This window comes from Amphiprion ocellaris, chromosome 10 (assembly GCF_022539595.1).
Source record: "Amphiprion ocellaris isolate individual 3 ecotype Okinawa chromosome 10, ASM2253959v1, whole genome shotgun sequence".
NCBI lineage: Eukaryota > Metazoa > Chordata > Actinopteri > Pomacentridae > Amphiprion > Amphiprion ocellaris.
In genome coordinates, this window is record NC_072775.1 from 6,619,493 (window position 1) to 6,646,980 (window position 27,488).

The 27,488-nt window shown below is 42.8% G+C and overlaps 1 protein-coding gene across 11 annotated transcripts in view; it reads left to right on the top strand.

Annotated features, from left to right (window-relative positions):
* rnf220a (ring finger protein 220a) overlaps positions 1-27,488 on the top strand; it is a 181,464-nt gene that overhangs the window by 7,521 nt on the left and 146,455 nt on the right. For 10 of the 11 annotated variants that reach the window (XM_055014410.1, XM_035949362.2, XM_055014407.1 and 7 more), the window contains exons 2-3: positions 3,437-3,519; positions 5,425-6,615. In XM_055014410.1, the coding sequence (XP_054870385.1) occupies positions 5,961-6,615 (655 nt within the window). In that variant the 5' untranslated portion in view covers positions 3,437-3,519; positions 5,425-5,960. The remainder of the gene's footprint in view (positions 1-3,436; positions 3,520-5,424; positions 6,616-27,488) is intronic. The other variant, XM_055014408.1, reaches the window with a different exon arrangement.

Consider the following 27,488-nt stretch of genomic DNA (forward strand, 5'->3'; position numbering starts at 1 on the left):
CTTATTCACAAGGACATTTGAGCTTTGCCTCACGGCCAGACATGAATGAGTAGATTTCAATAGTATCGACTGTTGCTTCGGACATCAGCAAACGCACACACGGACTCACACATAAGCACAAACACTACAGTCTGTCTGGAATACAGAGTGGACCTGTCTGCAGGTCAGCTCGTGCTTTTTGGCCGCATAAAATCATGCGCACAAACGCACCGTAGTTGGACAGTTTACTCTTCTGTTCTCTCTGTGGATGTGTCATGGCGGCAAATATTTAATATCTGACAGCAGTGTTATAAATAGCTATGTTTTCTTTTGTCTTTGAGCTGGTGAAGCGAGTCTTCAGGCTGGTTTGGTCTGCGGTCTCAGAGAAACTGTGTGTTTTAACCATTTTGTAGTTTTTGGCACTGCAGGGTTAGTCTGTGACCTTTTCAGCTACGTCATCCATCTGAGCTGCATTGATATTCATGTTAACATGTTGCTGCTTAGTGAAAAACACATAGTTCCATATTTGATGATTTTGAGGTTTTCTGATATGCTGAAGTATTTCGTGCATTTCTTGCATGTTTATTTAAAGGCCTTAAAATGATACACTGTCAGATACATGTCATAATTTATTGAAAGTTAGCATTTTTGTTGATGAATTTGTTTACATCGTACAGTTACGAGATACTCAGGATCACTGCTAAGGTGACTTAAGATGCTAAGGTGACTTAAAAAATTATTTTTAAATCATTAATATATATTTTAAAAATAGTTTTCAACCTAAATTGTGACTTCTATGTTGCTGTTATCCCTTAAATACACAATATGGGTCGAAAGATGCCCATATTCCAGTGAAAATGAGGCACTTTTGACCCATGTTGTGCATCAAAGAGTTAATGAATCAAGAGGTTGTTTATGTGGATGGCAGAAGCTGGAAGTAGATTTGACTGGCTGTAAATTTTAACAGGAGTTTTAGAGCTTTTGGACTTGAACAGTTTGTTTTCAGGAGAGTTTTTTTTTCTTCTACACAATGTAGAAATTCATTGTTGTGTTTATTTTTATGCACGTAGGTCAATGCAGTTCAATGGGGGCATCAAGTTAAAATACACTGTGTGGTAATGCTGAGACGTTTGTGACTTTAAGTCTTCTATACGTACATGATCCGGTATGTGTGAGTGAATGTGCGTCTGTGTGTGTTCAGCAGAGAGATGAGATGAATGACACAGCTTGGCCTGTCTTGTAATAAAATGTAAGAGTGGCACTTTCACGCTTGTCAACAATCTCTAAATATACCCATGGACCGGGAAGTGTGCACTCTTTCTCTCTCACACACACACACATTTAGACAGGCCTGCGGTTTTGACTGCTTTTCTCTCCGTCTCCATTAAAAAAAAAAAAAAAATTCAGCTGCTTTTGCTTCCCGACAGTTTCAGCAGACACACAGAGATGCGTGCGTACACACACCAGTCACAGTCGACAAGACATTTTTATAACAAAAATTGGATTCCTCCTCTTCGTTCCTCTCCAAAACTCAGCAGACACACTGGAAAACTTGATGTGACAAGTTTCGGCACCACGTTGAAACAGCAAACGGCGTCAGTTACACACTCAAAGCGGCCATGCAAGAACAATATTTATTCCGACCAGTCAACAAAAAAAGGAAGGCTTCGATAAGACGGGTGCTCTCTGTCGCTGGTGTAGTTGTTTGGTTGCTATTTTCCCTCCTGGTTTTCTTATCCTGACATTCAGAACCGCTTATGTTTCTTTCTTCTATTTCTTGATCAGAGAAGGAATCTGCTACAACATCTGGAAGACAGTCCAGATGTTAAAACATGGAATTCTTATCGTTGGAGGCCTAAAGTGATATTTAACATCCATAATGCCGCCATCAAAACAGTAAAGAGTTATTTTAATGTGGAATCCGTGACTCTTCCTGCTGCCACCCCTTCTCACTCAGTCATATTTTCCGAGCGAAATTCCCCTTCAGAATGATGTTGAAGCGCATTGTTGTTGACACCACAATATCACCAACTGGTACAGCATTGTCACTTAAAGTGTAGATTCGACGTGAAAAGCCCTCCTCGCTGTTTGTATTTAATATCGCGCTGACAGCTGTATCATTCCTGCACACTGTAATCAAATTATGACAGCGTGGTAAATGTTCCCCTGTGACATTTTCTATTATAAAATGCATATACCCGGTGTCAGACAATGTGTGGGTGGGATACCTCGGTGACAAATGGGATTGTAAGTGGCACAGACTGACATTATGCGTGTTTGCGTTGGATGTAATTGCGCTTGTATATTGATGATATGCATAGGTGTGTGTCATCTGGAATTATGACTGTTGTTTTAGAGATAAGGTGGGCAAAAAATCTGTGACTATTAGCAGCTTTCTGACACTTCCTTTAGTTTAATATTACAAGTAAAGCAGATTTTGCTACAAATGGCACATTGTGTGAGTCAGATGCAAAGGTACTGATTAAAAAACAAGCACGAAATAGAGTTTCTTTAGGCCTCAAAACATGCATGGATGCCTAAATGTGTGTTCATACATATGGCCACAGGCAAACTTGAGTTAGTCACCCTACTAGATGAGATTTGTACCCACGCTTTCCATCTCCGTATTTTCTCACGTCTAAGTTTACATCTCCTGTGTCCTCTTCATGTTTCCTTTCCTTCCCTCCTGTCTCCTCTCCTTTCCTTGTTTCCCAACCATCTCCTCTCCTCTCTCTTCTGTCGCGGCCTGTAAGGAAATATCCAGTGTCCTCTTATTGGATTGGCTGCTTCATGCTGGCGGCCCTCCGCTCGCCGCCCCTCGGCCTGTTGGGTAATGATAATAAAATTGAAATATCCCAGTACTTATCAGTGTATTACCTTGCTATCAACACCTCAGACACCCTCCTACTCTAGAGGTTACACAGGAGAAAGCATGATCTGATATACAACAGAGAAGGATGCCAGGCGAGAAAGTGAGAAAGAGAAGGGCGAGGAGAAGAGGGAGTAAAGTGATAGACAGAGAAAGCGATGAGGGGAGAAGAAAGGGAGTTTTGTTATGGCTGCGTTTTTCAAGGTGCTATTTCCAGGATAGATTGCGACAGATAGGAGAGTGAATAAAGGGGCGGCGGCGGACGAGGAAGAAAGGCGTGTAATGTGACTCTGTGGCATCTGTCCAGACCAGAGGTGTTAGCCGTTCTCAACACTCCACACTAGCCTACTGTACATTTGCGGTAATGTAAAACATCTCACATCTCCCCCATCTCCCTCTCTTGTCTCTGGGCCTTCTCCTCTCCCCTTTCTCTTGGCAGTTGTTATTGTGTGTGTGTGTGTGTCGGTGTGTGTCTTTGTGTGGGAGGTAGAGGAGCGTGCCAAAGCCGAGATCAGATTTGGAAATTGATTTGAATGAGTGTTGTGGACAGCTGATAGCTATAAAAGATTTTCTCCTTTCATTTCCCAGGGAGTTTCTCCTTTGATGTTGGCCGGTAGTCAACGCAGCTTTGAAGCTTGTCTAGAGCAGGCCGTGCCGCTACTGGATACTGTGTGAGTTTGTATTTGTTGTGTGTTTATGTATGTATGCAGATGACTTCATGTTTGACCTTTTAAAAGTCGCATTAGTGGGGAATTTGGATGGCCTTGGTAACTTTATACCCGAAAATAAAGAAATTAAAGATTATCTGCTTTGCTACAGTCAGGTAAAATTACCCATGATAACCTATTTGCATTTAAGCTGATCTTTTTTTTTTTTTTTTATCAGGCACAAAATCCCACCATCACTTATATATGACAAGCACATCTTTACCTACTACATCTTAACATACTGGACCTTTAACAAGCCAGCAACCTTCAAATTGCCCTTTGGGGATAAAAATCTCTGAAATGTTATTTTGTCATTTCATCGGCTGCCTCTGCGTTCCTCTGACCGACCAATCGCATGCTACAATCTAATCCCCAGGAGGGAAGATTCTAGTCTGTTGCCACGGATGCCGGGGGGTCGCGAGGTCAAGTACGGCTAATTTATTCACTCAGTCAGATTTCCTCTGGCTCGTGGATGGCAGATGGAGAGGTCTGATATGATATCACCCATCTGAATCACCCAAGGGAGAAGAGGATGGGGCCGGGATGGGAGGGAGAGAGATGGAGGGATGAGAGGGGAAGAGATTGACAGGAAAGATGTAAAAAAGAAAGCGAGGACAGATAGTAAAAATTGGGGAATTAAAAGTGGTTAGATGGAGAGATAGGAGATTGGGTAGCATAGCCGGCGAGAGTGTGGAGTGTGTTCGCCCCACCAAATCAGGTGTTGAGCTGAACATTGAGCCACACAGCCTCTTATCAGATGTGTGGGTGAAGAGTGGATGTGTGTGTGTCCTTATCTTAAGACAAGTGGTTCTGGTCCAATAATATCCTGGGAGATGGTAGGAATAAGCGGCTTAGACTGAGATCTGAGATGGAGGAGGGAGGGAGGATAGATAGCACTGGGGAGATGAAAGGAGGAGATGAGAATGGAGAAAAGAGGAAGAGGAGGAGGAGGAGATGGACAGATTAGGAGGATGGAGGACAAGGAGGGGACATTTGGATAGAGATGACACGTATGGGGCTGTAGAGATCCGAATGGAAAGATGTGATGTGGAAACAGTTTGGAGAAGTTTTTTTTTTGAAGAGCAGGACGAAAGGAGGAGGGGAGAGTGAGAGAAGTTTTGGGGGGTTTGAAATAGTTCTTGGCTCTTTGTCAAAGGGCAGGGATTTACAGGATTTGATCAACAGTGTCAACTTGAGGGCACTTTTTCCCCAAGAGATTTTGAATTTGTGGCTTCAACAACAGTGTCTGCCTAAGAACACTCTGTCTCCAGAGGCTTTGACTTCAAGCCGTGGCTTCCAGCAGCTTCTTTATTAAAAATTTTCCACTCAGCTCCTCTTCTTTCCACTACGTACAGATCGAGGGCAAGACATCGATCTTTGTCTGTTCAAAAAGCAGCATGCCTCTTGTAACTAAAAGTACCTATCATTAAGAAAAGATGAGGAGGACTAAGAAAAATGTTAAAGGGTGTGCAAAGGGATTTGAAATTTTATTATGGCTGTTAGAATACAAAAGACCAGATTTGAAACACTTTGGGGGGCGCAGGCAGGATATTATTCACAATGGAAAAGTCACAAGACTTTTCTGAAGGGAATATTTGTCAAGGTCCAAATATCGTCTGACTGACAGTTCACTTAACAAATAGCTGATTTGCTTTACCCATTACTCTGTTTAAGTGGGATCTTGGTTGGGGGGTCACACAAGTGAAAGAGTTGGTCTTGTGACATGGATCACAATGAAGAACTCATGAGAATTCTGAGGTTTTCAACTTGTTTTCCTTACTGTTGTAAGACATTGGTGATGTGGAAACACTCCTGAATCCTAACTGAAAATCATTTAAAAACTATTTCTTGTGTTTTGTATGTCCTCAGTTAAAGACGACGTGAAGATGAGGAACCAGCTGTGATGACCTACAGATGTCCACCCTCCACAAACCGTTGGACTTAGGCAACACATCCGGCGATCACAAACACAGGAGGCCTATTATTGAGGACAAACTTCTTCTAGACCATATATTGTGTTCATCATCAGGACTGAACTGGTCCAAAGTGCGTCGTGTGTGAATGACTGAACATACCCAACAGCGCTTACCTGGTATGGAATGATCACAACTGAACTGAGCTGAGATCTTTAGTTCCACTGAGAAATGAACTGAACTCAAGCCAACCAGAACTGACTTACACTTAATTTACTTTAAAAATACTCTCATTTCTTAGAAAGGGCTCTTTTTTTTTTTGGCCCGTTCTGTCAAGAAAAGCCAAAAATCCTTCAAGTCTTCTGCCCAGATTCTTTCACTTCCTCACGCCCTTTCCAAGGGTCTTGGGCATTGTCTTTAATCTCACTGAGGAGGAATCATCTCCTCCTCCTCCTCCTAAAATTTTTACAACCACTTTCGTCCATTCCAGACATGGACCTCCACCGGGCAGCCTTCAAAATGGAGAGCTCCTCCTATCTGCCCAACCCCCTGGCCTCTCCAGCCCTCATGGTCCTGGCTTCCACTGCTGAAGCTTCTCGTGATGCCTCAATCCCGTGCCAGCAGCCACGTCCATTTGGTGTCCCAGTTTCCGTCGAGAAAGACGTCCATTTGCCATTTAACAACGGCTCTTACACTTTTGCGTCAATGTACCACCGCCAAGGTGCAGTCCCACCAGGATTCCCCAACAGGGACTTTCCTCCATCCCTCCTGCACCTCCACCATCAGTTTGCTCCACCCAACCTGGACTGCTCGCCCATCAGCATGCTGAATCACAGCGGCGTCGGTGCCTTCAGGCCGTTTGCCTCACCTCCGGAGGATCGGGACGGGGCGCCAGGCGGGTATCAGTCTGCTTTCACCCCGGCCAAACGCCTCAAAGGCTGTCTGGATGCGGAGGCTTCACCCCACCTGCGGTACTCCGACGCTGAGGGGAAAGAGTACGACTTCGGTGGCGCTCAGATCCCTCCTGGAGGCTCGCCCAGCAGCGCCTTGAAAGCAGTAGAGGACAGTGGGAAAAAGATCTTCGCTGTGTCGGGCCTTCTGTCTGATCGAGAGACTTCCTCCAGCCCTGAAGACCGTATTGAGCGCTGTGAGTAGATATTCATGTTTGTTACACATTACTCTCAAGGAAACCACAACTGAGCATACAAATGGGTGAAAAATCATTGAATATATGTTCTATAGAGCAAAGAAACACTAATCCTAAAAGCATATAGTAGTCTTGCACCTGCTTTGTGGTAGTGTGCATTTAGTTCATTGTATTTGTCACACTTCTCAATACTCATACAACAACTCACTATATTTAGGATGATTCTGTAAGTAATTGTAATAATTAAACCTGCAAACAAGACATATGCACAAATTTAAACACCAAGACTCATAAACACACACACAGCCAAATCAAATTCTGGTTCTCAAATTAAAAACAAAGTACAACTTGCTGCAATTTGTGAAAGGATGCAAATGTTCGCACACTAGCATCACACACGCCAATAAACAATCCCATCTATGTTCTCTTGTCATCATCTCTCCTGGCTCTCCCTATCCTTGTTTCACAAGCCCACAAGCTCCACTGGTCACATTAGCATTCACCAGTGGAAGGATGCCATTTGGCCCTCATGCACTGGGAATCTGATTAGTGTGTGTGTGTGTGTGTGTGTGTGTGTGTGTGTGTGTGTGTGTGTGTGTGTGTGTGTGTGTGTGTGTGTGTGTGTGTGTGTGTGAGGGTGTGTGTGTGTGTGTGAGAGAGTGACTGGTTCAGAGACCGGCCATGCTCTTTGCCATCAGCATTCATCATAGCTTCGTGCTGGCAGCCTTGTTGCCAAAAGATTTACCCACATACCCAAAAGCTTGGCAAGGCATGTTTGCATGTGTATGTGTGTAATAATAGGAAGGTAGGAGAGGGGCTGTAAGAGCTCCAAACACAAATACACAAGCATGCACAAACACTCTTCCAGACCCACAAACAGCTTTTAGCATGAGCACCGACATCTCCTACACATGTCAACAAGCTGTAACAGATCTCAGTGACAAATTAGGCGACAGGCAGACAGAGAGATGTGCTTATGGTGTATAATTTAGCAAGTCCTTTATTTTCTGTCTCTCTTATTACACTCTATGTGTTGATTTTTTTTTTTGTCTTTACTTCACTCTTCCTCCTTTACATCCTCTTCCGTCTTTGAGCTTGCGAGTGTGTTTGAGGGATGCATCCTTGATGGAACACTTGAGAGACAGAGGCGACGACCTGAGACTGATCCGATAAAAAGACCACCACAGGAGAGACAGGGAGGGTGAGAAAGAGAGGAATGACGGAAGGAAGGAAGGAGTGGAAGGGGAGGAAATTGGGAAAATGACACCCGGTGGTTGGCTGAGGCAGTACGAGAAGGAGGAGAAAGATATCAAAGAGCACATAATGAGAGAAAGGAAAAGAGACAAAGAGAGCGAAAAGAGAAAAACTCTGCTAAATAATCTTATAGTGCAGATTTAACCTGACTTCTACACCTGTTTCATGTGCTTTGTAATCTCTTCTGTTGGTGGCATAGTGTCTTGCTCAAGAGAACTGCGGGCACCGAATGCTGAGCCATGTTATCACCACAGATTCATGAGCGCTAAGACTGGGGCCAGAAATAGAAGATGGGTACAGGGCTTCTGTGCTGTCTTTTGGAACGGCTGAATCTGTATGTAATCAGGTTAAATCTTGGCACAAGTAGCCTCCACCTCTACCATAGGCTTCTAATGCAATTGGATGTGCAGAGGCACTGCTTACAGCAAAGAATTATGGGTTCTCCTTCACTGGTTTTGGCTATCCAGGGAAGGCGTAAAGAACAAACAACACTTTGGTACAATCCCATGAGAACAGTGCTCTCGCTGCTTCACACACACATTAGCTAACTAGCAGCCTTCGAGCTGCTTCACACATACAATGGCCTATTTTTGACTCTCAGAGAAAACAGGTTTATAATGTTTGGGATCATAATGTGTGGTTTAAAACATGAATTATTACTGACATGATTCTTGAAAAATTATGATAGCATATACAAAATCATTTCAAATGTTTAGTTTGTAGAGTTTCAGTATCTCGATACTTCTTTGAACTCCGGAGAAGCCTTAAAAGTTTACATAAACTATATGACCTCGCTCACAAGGGTGTTTCCAGTGGAGCAAGGACATCACGGATTTCAGGGAACTTTGAAGCCTTGTGTGCCATTAAATCTGTATCTTATCTGCGCTGATATTATTTATAGTAACTGGATTTAATTTATAGCCATCAATAAAATGCTGATATCTCTCTGTCTCTTACCAAATGGTACAACTAATTATATGTGGTCTTTTGATTATAATAATGAGACTGCATTTATTTAAAAGCTGACAAAGCATAGTACGTGCTTCTTGTGTAATTGTTAGTTATCTTTAATCACATGCTGGGTTGGGTTAAACCAGTGGATCATAAGAAGAAAAATGTTCCAAAGCATTGAATTTAAACATAATCCCAGGTTAGCAGGATCGTCCAATACAGGATTGCCTTAGGAAATAGGTGTAGATTTAGGGTTGGACGCGGGGGATATGTCCCCTTCAACTCTTTATGCCTTTGCTCATCTCAATAAAAACATTTAACTTTTATTTAGTCAACAGGCGGAGTCTTTTTTCTTTAGCACCGAGTCATGTTTTGCTCTCAAAATATGAGTTATGGCTCAATCACAGGATATATTGTGGAAATCATGTATGTTCCATTATATTTTGAATTGTCATCTAGTGCCTGAATTTAGTGTTCTCTTCTACATGAATAAGAACATTTTCAGCTATGTTTAGTGCAGAAAAGACTATGTTCAAAAAGACCTGCCCGGGTGTCCGAGGTTCGTTTTGGAACACCTGTCCTGCAATTCCATTCCACCGTGTGTAGTCGAACAAAACTAATATTTAGCGGTAAAAATAATCCCTCAAATGCTAATTACAATTATCGCATTAAAAACCAATCACCTGTCATGCAAATAAATCCGAGGGGCTTGAAGGTGATCCCTGCCTCTTTCTCTCCACACCTATAAAACCGTGTTAAACAACTTGAAAACCCCTACAGCCGTCCCAACTTCCCTGCATGAAATTCTGTTAAGTTCGCCGCCTGCCACTCCAGGCAACAGTGGCCAACTCCACGCTAAGCCTTCCTAAATCCGCCCTCTGCACTGGCAGGCACGTTGGCTGTTAACTAAACCTGCTAACCTGTCAGCCACTAAACCTGCACATAAAGGCCCCATCATGCCTTAAGAGGCCTATGCATGTCATATTATTGTAAAAGCTATTAGCATTTACTTTATTCACAGTGTGCGGCTTTAGCACAAGAATGAAGGAATTCAAAGCAGAGAAGGGTTTTTTTTTTTCCCTGAGTGTGGAAAGTGAGTAAAGGAGAGAATGGAATTATGGGATGTGTGATTGGAATTAATGGGAGTGTTGACAAAAGAAACAATCCACCCTTGCAGTGCACTTGTTTGCTTGTGGAGGGGATTTGATGGTTTTGTGTCACTGTGAAGGTTTGTGTGCCTCAATATCAGCACGTTCCATCATCTTGGCCTTTTTTTTTCTCTTTTTTTGCGTCTCTCTCCTACATCTCTTCCTCGTTTTTCTGGTCTTCTTTCACTTCCTCCATTTCCCTTTGCATGTGCGAGCATCTTCCAGTATGTGACAGCTGTAGTCTGTTTGTTTACATTCTCTCTGCTCTCCACATTTACAAGGCTGAGAGATTTACACTGAACCTGACCCTAAATGCCGAACCCAGCTTCCTCGTTTTTTTCTTCCTTTGTTCTTTTTCTTCTTTCTCTGTTTCATTTTTCAATGTTTCACACACACATAGGTAAAAAAGCAAGAAACTCAAATCAAAAAGGAGGGAAAATATGCAAATTAGAAGGCAAACGTACAATTATTAAAAAAAAGAAACAGGAATCTTTGGCAGGAAAAGAAAGAAAAACACAAATTATTTGAGTGAGGGGATATGAGGGAGGGAAGGGGAGGATGAGAAAAAGACAAGGCTAAAAGCCATAAGAAAAAAGGGTTGTGGGAAGGAGGGAAGCATAGGAGGAAACAGGGAGGATGGAGATGTTGAGCTGAAATGTAGATTCCATCTGCCCGAAATAAAAGCAGAGGAATTCTTCAGAAGCAAACCATGGAGATGGACAGTGATAATATCCACCACAGCAATAATAATATAACAACAATAAATTGAGGAATTTGAGCTTCAATTGTGCCATTTTTAAAAAAAAAAAAAGTTAACTTTTCTTTTTGCATTCCCACCGACTTAGAACAAGCGACTGCATCACACAGCTGTTAAAACACACAGCAAGAGGCCTCCTCTTCATCCTCCTCTTCTGTTCTTTTTTGGTGTTGCCTCCTTTTTTTTGGTTTCTCCATCTTAAAACAGAGCAAATGTCATGTGTGTTGTTCCTTTCTGGGGCCCAAGTAGCAAAAACTGTGCAGCTAAAAAAAAAAAAGTAAAGAAAAATAAACAGGGACAAAATAGAGTTCTTAGAAAGGCTATATGAAGGATGATAGCGATACTGATGTTGATGGATGACAAAACAGGGACAAAATAGAGTTCTTAGAAAGGCTATATGAAGGATGATAGCGATACTGATGTTGATGGATGACAAATAGATTTTGTTTTGATTTTTTTTTGTATCCATTTTTAATGCTATGTTGGAATTTCTGCATTGCACTTCCCACAAAACACCTGTCAGTCAAATGGTATTCTTTTAAATGAAGCAAGCGGTGATCTTTTCTTTAAAAAAACTGCAATTTTCACCCCTTTACTTGCTGTTTTCTTCTCGCCACGGCATTCAGAGAGTTAAAACCCCAGTCAAGGAGAGAGAAACGCTCATCCTTCTCCTTGTCCTCACAAAAATCTTCCCTCCTCCAACCCCACCACCACCACCTCCCTCCTCCTCCTCCTCCTCCTCCATCTCTGCCTGTCATGGTCTAGTGGCAGGGTTAAGTTAAGTAAGAGTGTTCTAATAATTAGGACTGGGACTCGCCTGCCTGTTCGCCCGTGTGTGTGTGTGTGTGTGTGTGTGTGTGTGTGTCTTCCTGTCAGTGCTTAGCCAGATGTTAAAAGGCTTGTCCCTCTCATGTTGCCTCCCTGTCAGTCTCCACTGTGTGCCACACACACACACACACACAGACACACACAGACACACACAAACACACACATCGGGAGCTGTCCTAGTTGTGGTGGCTTTGTTTACCCCCAAGTGTGTTCCCCCTTCTGCCCTTCTGGCAGCTCCCCCAGGGCGACGAGTGTGTGTTTCCCTGTCAATACCAGCCTCTGTGCATCTGATCCATACAGTCCACATACTGGGGGATGAGAAATGTAATATTTATTGCTCTCACAAAACACTAAAGTAGTTTTTAAATGAAATATGCACAGTTGTTTTTTTTTCTTGTTTTTTATCCCGTCTCTCTTGTAGGCAACCTCCTCGTCCATTTTCTTTCTCACTGGGTGGTAACTGGAAACAAGCAGCAATTGTCTATACGTGTGTGTTTGTGTGTGTGTGTGTGCATGTGTGTGTATGTGTGTGTGTCATTTGGTGTGAGTCTTGTGGTCATTGTTGCGACGCTGCGCAGATCAAGGATTAGTCGCTTCCTGTCGAGCCTTTTGTCGGCCCAGCCACTCCATTTGGACATAGATCAGTGTGTATGTGTGTGTGTGTGTGTGTGTGTGTGTGTGTGTGTGTGTGTGTGTGTGTGTGTGTTTGTGTGTGTGTGCGTGCGTGCGTGCGTGCGTGCGTGCGTGTGTGTGTGTGTGCAGCAGTAGGTTACACAAATGAACCACTGGAGCTGGTGTAAGACACATGAAGCAGACTGGATGAGATGTGAGGATTCCCTCTGCAAAATATCTCCCCGCCTCAAAACTCATTTCGTCTTATCTCCATACGACAGGGTTTTTCTTAAATGAGCTGTGACATGACATCTAACCTGATTCCGCTGCTGTTAAATTCCACTCAGGACATTTCTAGAAACAGTGGAAACATGTTAAAAAACCAGGCAGAACACTCAAGACTCAGGGCAGGATGTCACTTTGTAGGGAACTTTAGAAACAGGTTGCTTTGAAATGAAAGACTTTCTATTCCTGTTGCACACACACGCACACACACATACACACACGCACACACAGAGTCCGTGTCCGTAACATCCCAGGTTCCGGAATTCCACTTTGTTCCCTTGGTGATGTCAGCTTCGGCCAATAAAATCCCTGCGTTAAAACTCCACTGAGCCTCATACAACTGCAGAACACCTGGCAACACAACACACATTTAGCTTTTAATATGTGTACACACACACACACACACACACACAAAGACACACACAAGCTGACATAAGGTCATGGCACGCTACAGTCCTGAACTTACCTCAGCGGTCGGCTGTCTTTTAAATTTTGTTACACTTGGTGGAATTTTTCAGAAAGGACGCAGCATTACTTTAACAGCACAAAGCTCATAAGTATATTGGAGCGCTTTTGGGTTGCCAGATATTGACGAAAAGATGGAAACAGAAGCAGCTCAAACATGTTTATCCTCCTCAGTAAAGCCTAAAAGTAACATTGCAGTACTGAATTGATAAACTTGACCAAATTCAAAAGTGAAAAACGTGTTAAAGTGTGTATTCTGCTCGACACAACACTACATGTTGTCGCCTCTGGTTGCCAGTTTGCCAAATGTTCCTGCTTGTCTGGCGGCAGCAGACATTTGCTTATTTCTCTGGAGAGCTCCACGATTCAGGCAGCTTCTAATGCAGATGTGTGAAAAGATTCTTCTTCTTCTTCTTCTCCGGTCTCTTCCCTTTCTTCCTCTTCCCTTTTCTGTTCGTCCTCCTTCCCTCCCTCCATTCTGTCCTCATCTCCTTCTCCCTCTCCTCTCCTCACCCCCTCCCTCCTCCCTCTCTCTCTCACCTCCTCTCCTCTCCTCTCCTCAGTAATCTAATCTGCAGCCAGTTTGTGGATGCAGTCTAGTGTGACAACCACCCACCACCTCCACCTCCACACCTCTCTCACTTTCACACACACAAACAGCAGCAGGCCCGTCTCCAAAAAGCCCCCTTGCTTTGGCAGAGGGGCCCGGTCCTCCCCCGCCTTGGTCACACCCTCTTTAATATTGAATTATTCATCAAATCTGATTGGTTCCCGCTGATGGCGGCCATGATGCGAGCGACCGGTTTGTGTGCGCGTGAGGGAGGTGGAGGGGGAGAGGTTGCTGTGGGTTCGACATCGTTAGCTCGTCTTAACGCACCGTCGCTCCGCAAAGCTGGACTGACCCATTACTTAACACGCACTCACACACACGCACACACACCTTATTTTTAATATGGAAAGAGTGACTAAACCGCTTGCACCTGTAGCTTTTTTGGAAGTGAAACACATCTTTCAATATAGAATATTTTTGTTGAAAGTTGCGTTTAGTTCTATGGCAACCTTCACCACGTTCTCTTTGGTTCTAAAAGTTGCAGCGCCAACCACCCAAAGCTTAGCATCAGCTGCAAAAAACGCCTCCAAAGTCCCTCGGAAAGGTGAAACAAATCAATAATGGGTGCTTTATATGCATGCCAGAGTGTGTGTGGATGCTCATATGATTTGCATGCACCAGAATCTATACTATTCAATATTGGGGGGGTGCACAGTGACTTAAAGGCTCCATTGAAGACTGTGTCCAATGTGAGCTGCTTTTACCCACATCTCATAGGCAGCAGCGGGAGGTGTTCCAGCTAAAAGACCACCTGAGAACACAGCAAAGATGCTTCAGCACCAAACATAATGGTGCATATCTGTCCTACGGCATGATCAGGTTTATCCACTGGCATGTTTGCATGCGTGCGAAATTGCATTCATGCCGCGGACTTTGTTGAAGGCATAAACAGTCGATGATCACGGATTTGCCCGCACTTGAGAGAAAGACGCGGATAAAGAAAGGATAAGTGTGTCGATGTTTGCGCACATGTGTGTTTGGTGTCTCAAACGCCTCGCAAGACACTTCACATTGACCCTGCGGTGCCTCTGCATATCTAGACGGCATTAGAGGGACACTGAGTCTGTGTGTGTGTGTCCACGGGTGGTTTTTTTTTCATTGTGTGGACCTGAGACACAAACACTGCACTCCAGGTGATAACCTTTGGAGCAGGTCAGACGCTCAGAGTGAATTTTCAGGGAGATTTTTTAGTGGAAAACACACAGAGAAGCTGTCTTGTTCATTTTTATCCCCCCTCCTCCTCCCCTTCAGCTCCCCCCTCTCCTGCCTCTCTTCTCCCTCGTCACCGGGTGTGTGTGGAAACCCAGCCCACTGTTCAGCAGATGAATAATTTAGCGGTGTGTGTATCATCTGTTTACCGTGCTAATCCATCTGTCAGCAGGCACCTATCGATTCGCGCCTGCCTGGTAATTGTGCATCCGCGCCACACACACACACAGATGAGCATACACAAATACACACACACATTAGTAGACGGACACACCCGTGCACCTATATGATGTGCAGGTTAGCTCATATTCAGATCCTGGAGTTGTCAGCTGCCCCCCGGACACTTCATTTTCACTGAGTGAAACTGAATTTAGGGTCAAGGTCACAAAACCATCTGATATTGGATGCAACAGCTTCGGAGAGTTTGGGTTTTGTTTTGAATTTCACGTTGATGTTGATTATCTAATGTGTGTCCTGTAGCCTGATTGCTTTATTTATAGGGAATGTATCATTTTATACACAAATTTGAATGAAGTACATCAGGTTTTAGATGAGGATACTTTGAATTTACTCAAATCAGAGCCTAAATTTCAACTTTTGACTCACAACTGAACATTTTTTCATGTTGCCTTAAAGAAAAATCACCTCAGCTGTTGGTTAAAAGGATAACTGTGGCTGCATCAGTTCTAAATTGAATCTAAAATGTGGCAGTGAGAGTGGGAAGTTGGTAAAACTGACAAAGAAAGAATAGCCTCCCTCTCTCTTTTTCTGTTTCAATTCTGAATTCCTGCTTTCATACTTGTATACTGTCTCTCTTTCTGAGCAGGACTGACTCTAGTCGCCCTCATTTCCATTCACTGATTTTCAAATAGAACTGCAACAGTTAATCGATTAGTCAATTAGTTGTCAACTATTAAATAAATTGACAACTATTTGGATAATTAATTAATCAATTTGAGTATAGTCAAATGTCTAAATTCTCAGATTTTTGCTTCTGAAACTTGGATATTTTCTGGTTTCTTGACTCTTCCATTGCACTAAATTTAATGTCTTTGGGTTGTGGACAAAACAAGACATTTGGGGATGTCATTTGGGGCTTTAGGAATCATGGATTGACTTTTTCACCATTTTCTGCCTTGATATAGACTCAGCAAGTAATTCAATAACAGAGAAAACAATTGACATTAATCGACAATGACAAAAATTGTTAGTTGCAACCTTTTTTAAAAAATACTTTCAGTCTTTGCTTATCAGTGTTTTCTTCTTAGACTGGGGTAAAGCCTTCCTGTGCAGTAAGAGTTTATCACAAATAATCTTTAGATTTATATATTTTTATTTTTTTAAAGCTCATAACTAATACTTCTTAGTATTTTCTTCCCTTAGAAATGTGTCCTCGGGTTATTGTATAATCAGTTCTGGGGTGTCTTTACTCATCAGGCAAAGAGTAAATACATAAAATGACTTAAAGGAAATATAATCACAGAAACAGACGGAGGAAGTTCTAGTAAATGGGCTCAGAGACAGAGAGAGAGACGGAGACGGCGGTACTGGAGAGCACACTGCTATAATGAATCCATGGGTGACAATTGATGGTTGTAATTATCAAATGGCTGGTTTTAAAAGCTCATTGATTGATGTCATTAGCTCCATGAGTGATTACTAATTGCTGCCGCAGTATGTTAACCACACAGGATGCACGCACACACGTGGAAGCGCTTATCAGATGCGCACACACATACGTTTTTCTGCTTGAATCCACTTGTCAGATTTGATCATAAGCGAGGAACACGGCAAAATAAAATAATGTACTGAACCACCAAGGAAGAGAGAAACAATGAATATACATGTAGATGGAAAAGAGATGGTGGTAGTAAATGTGTTTCTCTTCAATATATTTAATATACACGTATCAACGATTGATCAGCTGAACAATTTAAGAAAAAAATGGTTTTGTTTAGCTATTTAGTTATAATTACATTCACTAAGTGTCTTATTATAAGTGGGAATAACCAGCACTTTAAACTGTTTAACCCTGTTGTGTTTTTGTGTTGTTAGATGTCACAGCCCAGCCCTCAAATATTGATTCATGTTTGTTTTTGTGTCCCTTTTTTCAACCTTTTTAACCATATTCGGTTTAATTTTCAAGGCAAATAAACCACAAACTGATGTGCAATCTGGAGAAATATAATAAAATGTACTTAAGATACACTCAAACTAAAAGATTCTGCTTTTTGGATGTATAAACATGTTCAGTAAATTGGCACTCCTTTCCAGAATAGCCCCACTATACAACAGAATGACATTTGAAGCAATAAAATGTGAGAGTTGTATTAATATTTAAGGGGTGTCAACTCACAATTCCCAAAGGGACATTTCTGGGAATAAAGACAAGTGGACAGTGATGAGTGACAACATATTATAGAGACGCCTAGGAGGTATTTTGTTATGAATTTAGGGTCACTTCACCTTTTTTTTTGCTTGATTTTTGCTGTCTTTTTTGACTTTTTTCTTGTCTTATCTATCTTCTGCTCTTCTGTTACTTTCAGAAGTTCTTAGTGTCCAATTAGTGTCCAAAATGAATACTTTCTGGCTTAATTTCTTCATCGCTTGCTTCTATTTCTGTCGTCGTCTTCTTGTTCTGTGCGATCGTTTGTCCTACACTGAGTTACGACACCTGCCGAACGGTGTCCAAAGATCGCGTTTTGATGTCCAATCCCGACTTCCACCGGCCTTTCCCTTGCTCTGTATCGCACACACACACACACACACACACACACACACACACACACACACACACACACACACACACACACACACACACACACACACACACACACACACATATATATATACAGTACACAAACTCAGCGGGGAACTCAGCAGGGTTCATTTCGATGTGGAACGTCTAATATCACATCCCCGCGGCAAAAATGCTTGGAATTCTGCCCTCTTGGAGAAGCGTCACACCCATGTGTTTGTGTATGTGCGAGTCTCCTTCCATCTGTTTGTGTGTGCATGTTTCTTCTACATGTCTGTGTGTGTCTCCATCTGTGTGTAAGTGTGTGTGTGTGTGTGTGTGAGTGTGTGTGTGTGTGTGTTAGGGGGTGTTAGAAGCAGGCAGGGGCTTAGCAGAGCAAAAGAGAGCAAATCTGTCAGCTCTCCCTGGGCAGACAACCCTTCTGACCCTCATTCAAAGACATATTGATTCTCCTCTACACCCAACAGGGGAGGGTGTGTGTGTGTGTGTGTGTGTGTGTGTGTGTGTGTGTGTGTGTGCGTGTGTGTGTGTGTGTGCGTGCGTATCAGTGTGTGTTTGTGTGTGTGCACAAGTGCTTAACACAACCTCTTTCCTCCTTCCTTCATAAGCAAAGAGATTTCTTCCTGCAGCGTTGTTAAATAATCACATGAATGTCTTTGATTGTGTAATAGTTTTTCCTATTTGTGTTAATATTTTGACTTATTTGTGACTCCGCATCAATGCCAGAGTGAACGACAGATTATTTTGGAAAAAAAACACGCAGATTTTGAAGCACGCTCTGACCTAGTTTGCCAATCTTTTGGGCTTTTATCTGTCTTGCTCTATTTCCTGTCTCTTACATACTGAGTTTTGGTTCTAGTTGGGGGAAAAAAAAGCATCAGCAGGGGAGAAAAACACAAACTGAACATGCCACAGAGACAAGCTTCTCTCTTATCTTAACGCTAACACTGTGTTAAACCTCGTTGTGCACTTGTTAGCTGTGCCTTGTTTCCCAGTTTGAGCCCTAATGACCTATGGGATGTCACCAGTTGTGGCTCTGCTGACTGTTAGGGATCCTTTGTGTACTTTCATGTAATTGTCAGAGCGGTGCCGCGCAAAGACTGGGTCAAGACTTAAAGGCCAGCGGTGGAAAGATTACAATCAGCCTCCCAAATCGCACTGGAGATGGTGTTAACCAAAGCTTCTAGCTGCATGTTGCCAAATACTGTGAAGAGACTGCAGGATCTGCAAATTGCTGGACTGGGTTTTTGTGTGTACACTTCACAATACTCTACTGGAGAGGAGAAAAAGCAAGGGCAGTGAAAGAAATCAGTTTTTGTGCAGACTTTCTGGCCAGCATCTGTGCTAAAGATTTTTTAAACATTGATAGCACATATGCCTTTGAATTTCCAAAGCAAAATAGCAAATGAACTTGCAATTCGGCAGAGAATTGTGCATTTACTGGGTGTAAAGTTAATGTAATAATAAACAACATCAAGCTTTGATTTTGGCTTGAAGATATGAAACAAAGTCACTCTGTTTAATGCATTTTCTTACATCTGTGTCGACAAACAACCCTAATTAGCTTTACTACTTGGACTTTTTTTGCAATTTGGGAAAGAGGCTAAATGTTTTTGTTAGTAGTAAAATGGAAAGATGGATGTAGATAGATATTAACCTTATGTCTGGGTGTTTTGCTGTATTTGCCGTTTAAGATTGAATGCAGTTTGCCAAGCTTTGACCTAAGTTTAAAAATATATGCCTTAAAAGTGATAAGTAAAAACACATTGTAATGTATGCTTTAAACCTGCATCAATAGTTTTTAAGCCACTTGCAATATAAAATGTTCTAAACACAACCTTATCATATGATCAACTTGTGATACGATGGATGTGTTAGCAAGCAGTTACCTGTTAACACATACAGAAGCATTAGCGTTCATTTGGAGTTTTAGTTTCGGAATGATTCATTATTTATCACCAGCTAATTTTGTGTATCTCCCGTTTTTACTGAAAACAGCAGGAGTCTGAGCTTATGACAACTGTGAGGGTGGATAAAAACATTAAAGCTACTTGTCGGAGAACCAAAACAATGAAAATAAAGATGCTAAAACAACACAACCTAGTAATTATTCAGATTTGATCACCACAAATCTACACTTTTTTACCTTACACACAGTTATTTCACACATTTGTCTTCTAAAACTCCCAGTCGGTGCAGCTTAAATCCAACCTTTAAGTCTGAAATCTGCATTAGAAAAACAGCCCTGACTTTGCATCAAAGTCAGGAAGGCTTGTGGCACATATGTGTGAGTATCTGTGCTCACCGTCAGGTCACATGTGTGGCGACCTGGCACGGCGGCACGGTACAAGGTCTCTGGTAATGGCTGGTCGCTGGGGGCAGCCGGTCATGGCAGTTTGTGTGTGTGTCGTACGGAGGTAAAGACTTCAACATGGAGGGGTTGTTGTCTGCGGCGCGGAAGGGTCGTGGTATAATGTCGACAGGCCACATGCTGACCCTGCTGCTACACACACACACACACACACACACACGAACTCGGTCAGTGGCATAAGCTGAAAAGTGCCGACTGCAATAATGAAAGGCAGGTGCACCGGGAGGGCCGGGTGAGAGGAAGAGGAAGGGAAAATGAGAAAGGACAAAAAAGAACATGTGAAAGTCAAAGCAGGTGAAGGAGAGTGACAGATTTGTGGATGATGATGATGTTTAATGTGCGACGGAGAGACAGGTGCGCCGAGTCTAATAGCGAAGCAGATTTAACACCAGAAGGCAAACATGCTCAATGTGTTTCCTGTGTTCATGTGAGGGGTGTTCCTCATGTTCTGGGGACCTAAATCTGCTTCTGCTCTCACCTTATGGGAAATCCTTGGATTTTAAGCTAAAAACATGACTCAGGGTTTTGGGAAGGTTAAGTTTTTGATTAAGAATACGGTAAGATTTCGGGTTAGGCAGTTAGTTGTTAGGGTTGAGGTTGACGTTCCTCTCCAGTAAATGAATGTAAGTCAACGTAATGTCCTCTGAAGTCATGGATATACAACTGTGTGTGTGTGTGTGTGTGTGTGTGTGTGTGTGTGTACTTAATATGTTGTAGCACCTGAGGGCACTTTGACTACCCCTGTCCTGTCGTCACTGCATTCATAATTCGACATCAATACACACATTACACACTGAGGTGGTGATGTACGATGTCTGGCGTTAGGGCACACACACACACACACACACACACTCACACACACACGCTCATCAATAAGTGGCCAGAATGCTAATTGTGACATTCGACCAGAGAGTTGACAAATTAACCGGGGCCTTTTTAAATATTCAGAATCCTGACCGAGACTTAAAGGTGCACGATGCCCAAAATTGCATTTTTAATGTTTATTGCCAGAAAAGAAGGATCGTAACAGCTGTGGATGCCTCCGTTAAGTAGCGCACAACTAGAATGACGCTACACAATGTATTTAATGTACAGTAATGCATCGTATGTGGCCTTTAACCCTCTAATAGATGGCATTGTGGAGGGGTCATGTTGAGTTAATGAGCTATTTTTTAGTGAATTAATGCTAAATAACAGATGTAAAATGTATCTTTTACATAACCTATATAGTGCTTTTCTTCAAAATAATCTGCTTGAGCTCAATTATGAGGATGATATTCGAAATGTGTTTATTTACTTTAGTCTTTTTTTGCATTCCCCTGAATGCCAGCACGCTGATGCATCATACAGAATTAAAATAGCAAAAAGACATGACACTGCACTTCTTCATCTTCCAATAAAATGTTGAGGAATTTAGTTCTAGTAAGCTCACACACTCCCTCACTCCTGATCAAACTCCATAAATTGAGGCCTCCATATTCGAATTTGTGCCTGAACTTGATTGAGATCATGAAAACACCCTATAGATGCCCCGTCTGTGTCTGTATCTGTTTCTGTCTCCTTGTTCCTTTGTCGCCGTCTCCTCTGTCTGTCTCTCACACACAAACACACACAGTGCGGGCCACAGATGGCATGGTGGTGTCAGGGTGAGAGGGGTTTGTTAGGATCAAAGAGCTCCAGTGTGTGGCCCCTCCACCCTTCACTTGCTTTCTTCTTCTCTTTCCCCTTTTTCTGTTTGTCATTTTATTCCTCCCCTTCCTCTGCTTTCAATCTCGCTTCCTCTCTCTCCCCCCTCCCATCCCTCTCTCCCTCGCTCCGTCTCTCTTCATTTTTTCCCCTAATCTGTCCATCAGAAGTGTTGATAAATTATTCATGCCTCTGTCTGTCCCTGAAGCCTTGTCACCTCTCCTCCACTCGCCAGTTTCTCTGCTTCCTCTCCTCTGTCGCCTTCATCCCTTCCTTCTCCTCCTCCTGCTTTGCTCTCATCTCCTCTTCCCTCCCATCCGCCTCCTCCTTCTCCTCTCCAGTCTTGCAGAAAGCTCGACCACACACGATCTAGCATCAAAAACCGAAGTGGTGCGAGTTAATAAAAAGATTTCAAATTACTCCAGAAACTTTAGGTCTTCCTGGAATGTGTAGGGTTTGTGTAAAATCAATGCAATGCAACAGAATTTGGTTTCTAGATGCATCTGAAAGGCTACCGGCTCAATGAATAAGAAAAGTCTTTGTTAAAAATTGATTTTTCTTTCTTTCATGAGGGTTTTCCTAATTCGTTTGTTAGGCTTTCAAGCAAATACAAAAAGTACAGATGAACAGAATAGAGGGGAAAAAAAGACCCAAGAAACACTAAATGCTTTCTTTAAGTATTTCCCTCCTTTTTTTTCCTCTCTTCCCCTTTCACCCCTCTGCATCCTGCCGGATAGAACGCAGAATACAAAAGCGGCAAGACAAAGCTGTAGAGTGCGGAAAAGACAGAGAAAGATGCAATAGAAGAGGTAATCTTATAGCTAATCCAACATTCTCTCCCCAAACAATTAAACACTGGTTTATGTCTGCTTGCACTGCGCTGCTCTTACTTCCAAACCACACATACACACACTCAAACGCAGTTTTCAGAGATAAAGTTTGCTGCGGAAAGCTATTAATCATAGGAAATCCAGATGAATACAAAGTTAGGGAGTCTAGTGATTAGTGATAAATTGCCTTGTATTTCCCCATAGGTGGTATGTGTGTGTGTGTGTGTGTGTGTGTGTGTGGTAAAGATTGCATCTTAGGTATCTGTGTGTGTGTGTGTGTGTGTTGACTGATACAAGGGTGTAAAGCACTTGGGCTGAACCCTCGGGATATTAGAATGCGGCTGTGTGTTTGTGTGTCTGTGTAAGTGTGTGTAGGCGTGTGTGTGTGTGTGTGTGTGTGTGTGTTTACATGTCACATATGGTCTCTCTCTCAAAAGATGGGCCTGTCGCAACCACTCTCATCCCCTGTTACCACGACGATTAATACATTTTAAAAAATGTCCCCTCCACTTTCCCCCAGTGCCGGTCACACACACACACACACACACACACACACACACACACACACACACACACACACACACACACACACACACACACACACACACACACACACTGCTCACTATTCAGCGGAGGTTACTGCAACATCAGCTGCACACACAGCACTGCCTTTAGAGGCTGATCAATCTGTACTGCTGCTTGCACTGATGAATTATAGAAGTCAAGAAAGAAAGAGGGAGAAAAGGAGGGAAAGGGAGAGAGATGGAGGAGGAGGAGGAGGAGGAGGAGGAGGAGGAGGAGGAGAGGTGGTGGGAGGATGAAGAAGAGAAGGAAGATGAGAGAAGACAAAGACACGTAATGGAATGGTGAGAAAACATGAGCAATAGGTGGTTTGATGACGATACCGATGAGGGTAAAGACGAGTCTAAGGATGTAGAAACATGAAGGAAAATGAAGTGGTGGTGCAGAATAAAGAAGTTGAAAGAGTTTCATGAAAATGAGCTTCCAGCAACCAGAAGCCCATCACATGGATCTCTCATTTAGTCAGTCAAGGACACACAGATGATATACAGAAGCCGAGCGCTTGAAATCCATCCCGAGCTGTTCCGTTGTGACAGACAGCTTCAGCCACAGAGGCATGTTCGGCTTGAATAGACGTCTTTGTTTGGCACTTGGGGGGTTGAAATTGTTTTATGGAATTGAGACTCTCTGACATGGTGTTGTTTTAAAGAGCTGTCATACAGGAATGAAAACGCACGCTGGCTTTTTTCAGGCAGTTTCTGCCAAGAGGTCTGGTCAGTAGAGCAGGATTTCATCATGCAGTATTCATGCTCTCGGCTGTTGTGATGTGACTACATTTAAAAAAAATCAAGATATTTGTGACATTTCTTTAGCATATTTTGATATGTTACTTGAGAAAAAGTTCATGGAAACTTCCCTGATTTTGAAAAAAACTTTCTTATGGTTGTTTAGAATGGTTGTTGACTTTCTGAAAAAGAGTTCAGGCAGATAATAGGAAATGGAAACATCTTTTTCTGATCAGCTGTTTCTACTTCTTTTTGCCGTCTTTACCTCAAAACGTATCTAATACCAGCTGACATGAAAGAATAATTAGAATTTTCCCAACTGAAAACAACTCCTGAACATTTTCCAGCATTTTTCTGAAATAGACAGCCAAAGTTTTATTTGTTTTTCTACTTCATTTTCAAGGTTTCTTAGTGGTTGGCTAACAAGTGATTTTGTCTCTGGCTGCTTGTAAGTCAAGAGTCTAATTTGCGTTTTCTTTTGAACAATTCTCCGCAATATTTTAGAACTTTTGCTTCAAAACTGCCTGAGAATTATACACAAAGGTGTCGATCTATTCTAAGCTACATCCATTGGTGACATTTAAGCGGCTGGGGAGCTGTTTGCATGTTTTGGCTTCACTTTTGTCAAATTTCTGGCTCCACAAAACATTATTTGAATGAGATTTAAATGTAATTTTCTTCCAGAACTTCCATTAACATGCATACACTGCACATATTGATTATTCCATTTGATTAATCCCACTTTAGAGATAAAGATTTGTACCAGACTTAAATCTGTAATCATACATCACAGTTTTAAGCTTTTTAAATTCATTTTCTTACACTGATTGTCTCTCATCCACATACTTTATTACTCTGCTCAGGTTTTGTCGTGAAAATCTGAGTAAACTTCCGAGTAGGTGTCTCTATCCTCCACCATGTTTAAGACAATATGTGATTTTTTTCCACCTCCCTCCCTCTCTCTCTCTCTCTCTCTCTCTCTCTCTCTCTCTCTCTCTCTCTCTTTCTCTCCCTCTCTCTCTCTCTCTCTCTCTCTCTCTCTCTCTCTCTCTCTCTCTCTCCCCATCCTTTCTTGTTGATAAATCTATAGCTATCTATGACAGCTTTGTTGCTGCTGGGAGGCCCCTCCTGCCTTGTTTGGCTGTGATTCCAGCCGACAGCTTTAGGAGCGTGTCTTTATTTAAGAGCTGCTGTAATTACACAGGCTTTAGCATATGTAGACGGCCAGATATGATTCAAACCACGGCGACAGGGAGAGGGGAGCTCAACGGGTGAATGAGAAGAGAGATAAAACACAATGGCGAGAAGAGCACGAGAGGGAGAGGAGATGGAGGGAACGAGTGGAGGAAAGAGACAGAGAGGGAGAGATATGGTGAGCAGGGCAGACTGATAGAGCAATTGAGAGACGAGGAGAGGGGAAGTCGGGAGGGGGGTCGGGGAGGAAGAGATATGGTTTGGCAAATAAAAGAGGAGCGCGGCGCTGCTGCAAACTGTTCGCCTTATGATGCCTCATTAGGGCTTAGGGCTGCAGATAGTGCCTGTTAGAGAGATCTATGGCCTCAGCCCTGAGAGAGGCGAAAGGGGAGAAAGAGAGAGGAAAAAGATCAGAGCAGAGGGAGAGAGATACAGGAATACAAGGCGAAAACAACAAGAGGACGACAGGCCAAGATTAAAGCTGCTGTGCATAACATTTGCCTCTAATAAGCACATGATTTTCAAAAGACACGTGACTGTTATATGATTATTAAAACTCAATGACTTTATGGAACTGTACCTTTCACAATAAGGTGTTACCTCTTTCCTCATTCCTGCACTGAATTGTGCATTTTGTTTTGTTGATGTCTTCTTGACTTGTTATGCTTTTAATTTCAAGAAGAACTCAGGGATTTTAAGGGAGACATTCTTAATGATATCGAACGTGACGACAGATGTTGTCACTGAATGGATTATAATTTGAAGAGAGCTGATTCTATTCACTTAACATGAAGTGTGCAAATCACTCCTTTTCCCATCTGCCATTTCAAAAAAAGCTCTGTGCAACGCAAAAGTTCTCTCAATATTTTGCACCATAAAGCTTTAATTTGTGCAGAAAAGTAATCCTGTTGTTTTTTGCTACAATGTCAACCTGTTGCGTTCAGGGTTTCATGTGAAAGGTCGTTCATATGAAGGAAGATGAGAGGTTATGTACGCTCTTTTGCCTGTAAAGTGTATCTTAAGATGACATTGCAAAAGTTAGGCCGGGTAAAAAGAATGTTACAACATTTTTTGTCAGGTTCTCGATCGTATCCCCGCCATCGCAATGCAACTGATCTAATTGCAATGAATGAGGGGACTGCATTTTTGTGACGCGGTGCTAATGCTCCTCTGAACATGGGCTAATTTGACATAGCAACAGACAAGCAGAAACAAAAAGAGCAACTGCGCTAAATGAGGAACAAAGGAGGGTGAAAGAGGGAGAAGAGCAGATAAGGAATCGGACAGCGTCCAGGCGACACAGACAAGAAAAGAGAAGCACTAAAATAAATGTCTCCTTTTCTTCAGCATGTGTAAGAAAGATAGCAGATAATATATCACCACACTCCACAAGCACTAATTAGGAGCCAGATTTTAACAAGAGGGAGAGAAACAGTTGAGGCAGAGAAATAAAGAGAGAGAGGGAGGGGAGAGGAAGAGGCAGGAGGACGGCTGTTAATCCAGCGTCCATTGTCAGTCGCTACAGGAGGGACCGCGTTGGATGTTTCGCCGTGGGAGACGGCCGTAAATCTACGCCACAACCTTTACACGGCACGCTCACAATACGATACAGATGCGGCAGTACATGCTACATGATACCGACTGACACGAACGTAGCCACTCAGTGACGAATTGCTTTCATCAGAGAGGCAACACAAATCAACTGCCGACCACCTTCGCCACTCGCACACAGAAACGCAGAGAGGGAAGCATAATCAGGAGGCATTTTGCTGCAGCTATCCAAAGTAGTAAATCAGAACCTGTTGTTCCTATCATGAAAGGCCACTGCTTATCTGCCAGCTACAGGTGCGTGCATGTGTGTATATGGTCTGATGGTTATCTTTATCTTGTAGCCACAGAGGGACCCTTTGTGGTTCTGTTGCTGATTAGCTATCCGTACACATGCCCGTCCATAAATCTACTCGACCTCTATGTGAGCCGATATTAGCACTAATGAGGCCTCAGAAAAGGAAACGTGGATGTGTTGGGCCCGTATTTGTTTGTGTGTGTTTTAATAATAGCATTGTAATTTCCACAGGGCTTCAGTCCAGGCATTTATTAGGTTGATTCACCAGAACTGGATACCTGCTGCCTTAGTGGGCCTCAGAGACTACTATGTTCCACACACATGACCGTATGCATCACACACAGCCACGGTCCTCACCCCTACGAGGACATCGCCCTCCCTCTAATCATACCACGCTCCCAGAAGCAGCAACGCACACGGAGCTCCTACTGTCCGGACACAAATCATGCACATGCTCCCCGCTGCCTCTCAAAGACTTAAACATGCATGTTCTTCATCCTAACCACCATCATTTCCCTAACTGCCGCCTGCGTCGCCCTGGAGGACCTCTTCTACATGGTGATCATAGTTATGAAGGGCCTCATGCAGGATGCTCTGTGGGATGCAGCAGAAACCATAGTCTGGCATGACAATCGCTCAGAGGCCTGCATCAGACCACCTCTTCAAGAAAAGGATGAAAAAAGGCTCATGCACATCGTAATCGACTGCAATTTTGCTGTAATTTTTGCCAGAGTTAAGTCTGTTGTCATAAAAATTCCAAAA